The sequence below is a fragment of the Vulpes lagopus genome, chromosome 6 (assembly GCF_018345385.1).
Source record: "Vulpes lagopus strain Blue_001 chromosome 6, ASM1834538v1, whole genome shotgun sequence".
Classification (NCBI taxonomy): Eukaryota; Metazoa; Chordata; class Mammalia; order Carnivora; family Canidae; genus Vulpes; species Vulpes lagopus.
Genome location: NC_054829.1, coordinates 64,814,948 through 64,821,352, shown reverse-complemented (window position 1 = coordinate 64,821,352; position 6,405 = coordinate 64,814,948). Strand labels below are relative to the sequence as shown.

The following is a 6,405-nucleotide window of genomic DNA, read 5'->3' as shown; positions in this document are numbered from 1 at the left end:
TAGCTATTTTAATCTGGACTCTGCTTATATTATTTTTAAAAAGCCTTTTACTCTCTAGGAACAAAAGCGTGACTTAAAGCTAATATTTAAATTCTTAGAAACTCCTCCCCCCACCCCGAGTTTTCTTTCTTTCTTAAGTGCAAAATAAAGAATCCCCTAATTCCCCATACAGAAATTGCCAATAGCTTCCTACTTATTTTGGGACAAAGTGTGAATTCTTCTTCCTGATTTTTGAGGTTTTTTGATAATTTAGCTCTATTTAGCCTGGACAGTCTTACTGCCCAGGTCTACCTTCATATTAACCCTTTACTTCATCAGGAGCATTTCCTCTATTCACATCAGGTTCTTCTGACTTCTGCATCTTTACTCAAGTGATTGATTCCTCCTGCCCCTCACCTCAATCTAAAGGGGTGAAAGCTCTGGCACACAATCCAGTTGGATATTATACTTGAGACCTAATATGCGTCACACTCACGCATTTGCCTCTAACTATCCTTGCCTCTGTGGAAGCTAGTGGAATCCCACAGCCAACCAATTCCTGACAGTTATCTGCCTTCGAGAGTGGAGGCAAAATTATGAGAAGAAAATAAAATCTCCTTGACAATTGAGATCAGTTAAGTGCCCAGAGCTCAAGTAAAGCCCAACCACTGTTCTCAGACTAAGCTACACTAAAATATTTCAAAAGGAGAGATCTGATGGTTTGGGGGCTTATTAAAAACACTACCACCAGCAGCAGCAGCAGCAGCAGGATAGCTGAAGATTCTTCCATTTCCCAGAAAAAAAACTAAATCTTAATTCAAAGTTTCACCATTTCACTTAAATTACAGAAAGTTCTGCAGCAAATATTCACAGTTTTCAGCAGATTAGCTGGTAGCCCAGATTCACTTGAAGAAACCATCTATTGTCAAACGTTCCTGGACACAATCTTTGACACAAAGGAGGTCAGGGAAGGATGTGATTTTCCCTTTTTCAAAATAGCATTTGCCCCAGAGAATTAGAAACATAAAGAGAAAAAAGTGTGTATCACTGGCACCTTGTTGACATTCAAATTAAACCATGCTTTCATAAAATCTATGAATTAGGAGATAAATTTGAAGTCACATTGTCTAGCTTCCTGTTTTGTTATCGAAACAAGAAATGAATTTCAAAGAGGTGATACTAATTCCTGAAATTCTGTGATCCAAAATCTGTGGATTACATAGAATTCTTATTGGATAATCGTTTATTAATTTTTGAACCCCACAGCTTTTGTAACATTAAGGAATTTGAATGTATCTTATAGATAACAGGGAGCAGAGTCTTTGAGAAGATTTTAGAACTTGTGAGTAAACGGATGAAAGCAATTTTGGTGAAGATAAATCTGGCAGAGGTATACAGAGTAGATGGGAGGGAGGAGAGCCAGAAGGAAAAAGGTTCCACTCAGAAGAAGTCTACAGTGCAGCAGATTTGAAGGTGAAGACGGTAATGCTGATTTTAGACATGTTGAATTTAGGTCATGGTGGGATCTTTAGATAGATGGAGTCTATAAATTCACGGAGAGAGGAAACTGGATTGTTGAGAGTTTAGGGTAGCCAATATGGATTTGGAAATAAATCGTAGGAGGATAAAACACTGAAAAAAGAAAATAAGAAAAACTCTGGCAAATGCAAACAGAAGTAGGGTAGAGGAGGAAATTAACACCTCTTGACCTGCAATGGGTGCCAGCAATTTGCTAAGAAATTTACATACTTAGTTATCCCAACTGCACCTTAAATGCTCATAAGGAGACTCCGAGACTTTCAAGTAGTTGGTCTAAATTCACCTAAAAAAGGCTTGGGGTTGGGATTTGGATCTATGCCTGTTAACTTCAAAGTTCACACCCCGTTCAGTAGCCTATCAAAACAAATGCAGGCAGGACCGCAGAGAAAACAGGTCATAGGAAAAATGGACAGCAACCACATCTATCTTTCATCTGCTATACTCCCAGCACATAGAAAGTGGTCAAGAGTAGTTGCTGAGTAACTAAAGAATACCAAACCACTATTGATGGCTATGTTGTTGTCTCGAGCCCGGTATGCACTGAATTGTATGTTGGTGTTATTTTATTTAGTTTCTCATAACACTCCTGAAGATATGAGTGATTGCAGAGTTTTCATGGTCACCCAGAACTAAGGCCACAGTTAGTCTGTCCCTACATTTGGGTTTCTAATCTCTAAGCTATATTGAGAAAATCCATCACTTTTGAGTTAGAGGCCACTGATGACTTTTGTGAAAAGAGATTCGTTAATGATAAAAATGAAAATTTTATCCCATGGGACATAAACACAGAAGCCAAAGGGGAAAAAAGTGAGAATATTGCCAGAGAAAGAATAGACAGAAATTAGATATTTGCTAAAGGGAGAGGCAAAGTTCAAGTTGATTTGTTTATACTGTTTTGTTCAAAGTGGGAAGCCGAGCCTGTTTTAAGTCAAAGGGTAATTTGTTGGTAGATACTAAAAATATCTAACAAAAAAGGAGGTCTTTAAAGAGATGCAGGAGAGCAAAAAAGATGTGAGACGTAGGTCAAATGCATTGTTAAAGGATGAATAGGAGTAAAGGCAAGGGAGTGGGGGGGAGACAACATTCTTTTGGGTAATGTGTAAAGGCTGGGATGAAGGAATCTGTTCCCTTTTGGCAATGAAAGCAATGGGCCCTTCTCCACGGGCCTGGGTGTATCTTCAAATGAACCAGTACTTGGTTTCTTAAAACAAGTCCAAACAAATGGAATACAAACATAATCACATTACAGGGGTAGTCAAACTTAGCATTGGTTGGATAATGGTTGAAGAGAAGACAGATGGCTATCTTAATTTCACTGTTGCACTTATTTTACACATTTAATACAATGGTTCACTATATATATATATCTCAAAATAGTCTCCATCAGCGTGAGTATTCACTAAACACAAAGATGATATCTTCCTTGGGGACAAATGGACATATCAAAAACATCAGTGATCAAAATATTTTTCTTAGCCCTCTTGCTCAGGCTAAATGCAAGAACAGTGGCAGTTTGTGCTGATGGTTCAGGACACCTAAAGACCAGCAATTTTTATGGCATCATAGGTGGGCTGATGATGTCATTGCTTAAGGAATATTGCCTTGTGACAATGGCAAAGGACACAACCTCCCGAAGACATGCTTTTGTCATTTCCCTTATTTTTGTTAGAATCAGAAGGTACTTTTGTATCAAAAATGTCGGAGGGGATCCCTGGGTGGCGTAACGGTTTAGCGCCTGCCTTTGGCCCAGGGCGCGATCCTGGAGATCTGGGATCGAATCCCACGTTGGGCTTCCAGTGCATGGAGCCTGCTTCTCCCTCTGCCTGTGTCTCTGCCTCTCTCTCTCTCTCTGTGACTATCATAAATAGATAAAAATTTTTTTAAAAAAATGTCGGGCTGCCTTTTGAATTAAACAGACTTCGGACCTGCCCGTATCAATTTCATGCTATGAGATCCCACTGACGTGAAGACTAGACAACTTTATGGATGATATTTAGCATAGAACATGGGTGCTTATTCAATGAAATTGGATTCTTTGCAGCATCACTGATATTTTGAGTGGAAGAAAAGTGGCATGACTTTCAGCGGTCCCCCTTTTCTCTGAACATTGGACGTTTTTTCAATGTGCTTGATGACACTGTGCTTGATGACACTGCATGGTAGGTTGAGTCAATAGCATTGCAGCACAGATGTCCTTTTGACACAGCTATTCTGTGTAGCTGTAGTCATATCCATTACAAAATGCTGGAATGGTTGGTAAGGCTGATGCCTAAGAGGCTGAAATCATTCTCTCTTCATAGTATTTTCTACTGTTGTCTACTTCATTTTTGAACTTCTTCCTTTGGTTTCTGTAATATTGCTTCATTTGATTCCATTTTAAATCATTCCTTTCCAATTTTCCTTTCATTCAGACTGAACTTTCCATATTGGTATTTTTTAAGTTTGTGTCCCAAGATTACTTCCATCTCCTTCTATCCCCAAGGATCCAAGTCATTCTAATCAACATATGGTGGGTTTTTGACTTATAAGTCTGTACCTTCAACTCCAGAATTCTTTCCTAAGCTCCAGGCACATATCTAAATGCCTTCAGGATATCCCAAACTTTGTGTCCTATAGAACTTTATATTCAACATGTTCGAACATGAACTCACTCTTTCTAAGGCTCTAACTCCTTTTGATTAATAGTTCTATCAATCATCCAAGCCCAAACCTAGGATTCATTCCGGCTTTCTTTAAATTCCACATTTAAATTCTATTTACAACTGTTTTGTGTCAGCTAATAGTTTAGCTGATCTTTTGGCTCACTCCTTGTTCTGGCTTCTATCCAGACTCTGTCCTGCTGGTAGAGTGAATTCTATGATGTTGCTTACTCTTCTGCTTTAAAGTTTCAATTGGTGTTCTGAGACATAAATTTCAAACCCTTTAGATAGAGGATAAATAATACTAGAACAGAATAAGGAATAGGTATTAATACAAAATAGTGACTAATCACTGGAAAGATCCAGCTGCTACCCCCATCCGTAAATACTGTGTAGTCTTAACATACTTACCTGAAACAAGTGTCTCACAACACATAAAATTCTTCCATCTATTTATAACATTTCTGTTACGTAGTAATAGTAATACACAATATTTTGTCATTTTGCTACAAAGAAAAACATCCCACATTACCCACTCCACACTCCAATGTCTGTTAACTCCAGTATTACTTTTCTCATTCCCAGGTTGTAAAAGTTGACCTCAGTTGGCTTTCTCCTTAGGAATTATTTTCCAGTCTTTATGTGTTTTTGTAGTTCACATTAGAATCTTCTTGTTTCGATAATATTGAAAGAAATTAGAGCCATTATCATAATTCGTTCTGGTTTTATACTGACTAAATCAGGAAGCTACATTGAGATTGCCGTTTGTAATATTCTTACTTAGGCCTCCAACTTTCCTGTTTGGCTTTGGTTATTTTTCTCTTTGAGAGCTCTTTTCTCTACTGGAGAGCAGATGATATGAAAGACAAACACTCCATTATGCTTTGAAACATACTTTTAGGCCTCACAGTAGTTCAAGTTAAATTCTAAACCATGAGACTTTTTCTGTTTTTGAGCAGATACCTCTGTTCCTATGTGGCCTGAAAGTAAATGAAAATGATTCAGCCAAGTGAACACATTCTTTGACAAGAATATTTATTTGTTATTATTGAAAAATACACAAAGGCAAAAGGTTGCTTAGCTGCTGATTTTCCATAGTACAGAGGGTATTGTAAGAAAGGAGGAAATATCTGTCATATATGGCAGTTTACATTTCTAAGGCATTTAGGCTTATGAGTAGTAGGTGCACCTACGTCCGCTTATTTGAGTTTAAACATACTGAGGCACACCAGGCAGGCAAAGGATTTGAAACTATACAGTAAACTCTTCCATGCACCTGTGTCTAGGATTGTATAGCCACTTCCCATCCCCCATCATTGTGTTTTTTTTTTTCCACATGAGTTTTGGAGTTGTTCATAGAACTGATAATAATCTACTCTTCAAGAGTTTGCTTGTAACGACAATGCCAACGGGACACACAGAACAGAATTACTTCACAGACAGGTTTGTAGACTCTTACCAAATTGAGGCTCCAGTAAGAAAAACACCAATTTGCAAAGGCACAGTGGAGACAGGTTTAATGCATTAAATACAACATGAATCATTCACAATAACAAGTTTAGTGTTTCAGGGAACTTTTGTTAATACAACACAGTTGGTCACACAAAATACAAATGCTTCTGTTGATTTGTCTTGGCAACTCAGATACATCAACAGTGCTAACAGTTTAACAGCTTTGTTCTCATCTGACAGAAAATAATGGCAGTTCTGCAAGGCAAATGTTAAACCTGACCGTATGTATTTATTAATTCCACAGTGTTTTGACAGATTATAGGGGATGGAACTCAGAGGATGCTGACACGCTCACTGAGGGCTTTCATCTCTGTTTCTTCAGTTTCAGGACCCTCACTGTGGCTCGCACTTGGAGTGATCAGGTGAGCCGGGTACCGCAGCCCCTGCTCCCCTGCATACTGCTCCCACCGCAAGTCGTCGCTCTCGTGGGTGATGTAGCGTTCCCCGATTTTGCACTCTAGCTCTCGCAAATCTAACCAGGTCTGATAATCCTGAGGAATAAATTTCAAAATATTACCACAAAGATGATCACAACTCATTAAAATACTGTTTTGTTTCTGTTCCCACAACTGATGAGTTATCCTCCTTCCTTCTACTCCATCAGTGCTGTGTCTCTCATCAGGCACCCTGAAGTGCCAACAACAGCACCAAAGCCTTCCTGCTTACCTAAACTCTGCAGATGTATACTGTTTGTATGATACTGTGCATCAGAGAGTGGGCAATGAGGGCTTGCAGT

At 38.7% G+C, this 6,405-nt stretch overlaps 1 protein-coding gene across 2 annotated transcripts in view; it reads right to left on the bottom strand.

The window, feature by feature from the left end:
- Positions 1-5,181: 5,181 nt before the first annotated feature.
- PRKD1 (protein kinase D1) overlaps positions 5,182-6,405 on the bottom strand; it is a 326,655-nt gene continuing 325,431 nt past the window's right edge. For both annotated transcript variants that reach the window (XM_041759216.1, XM_041759217.1), the window contains exon 18: positions 5,182-6,160. In XM_041759216.1, the coding sequence (XP_041615150.1) occupies positions 5,942-6,160 (219 nt within the window). In that variant the 3' untranslated portion in view covers positions 5,182-5,941. The remainder of the gene's footprint in view (positions 6,161-6,405) is intronic.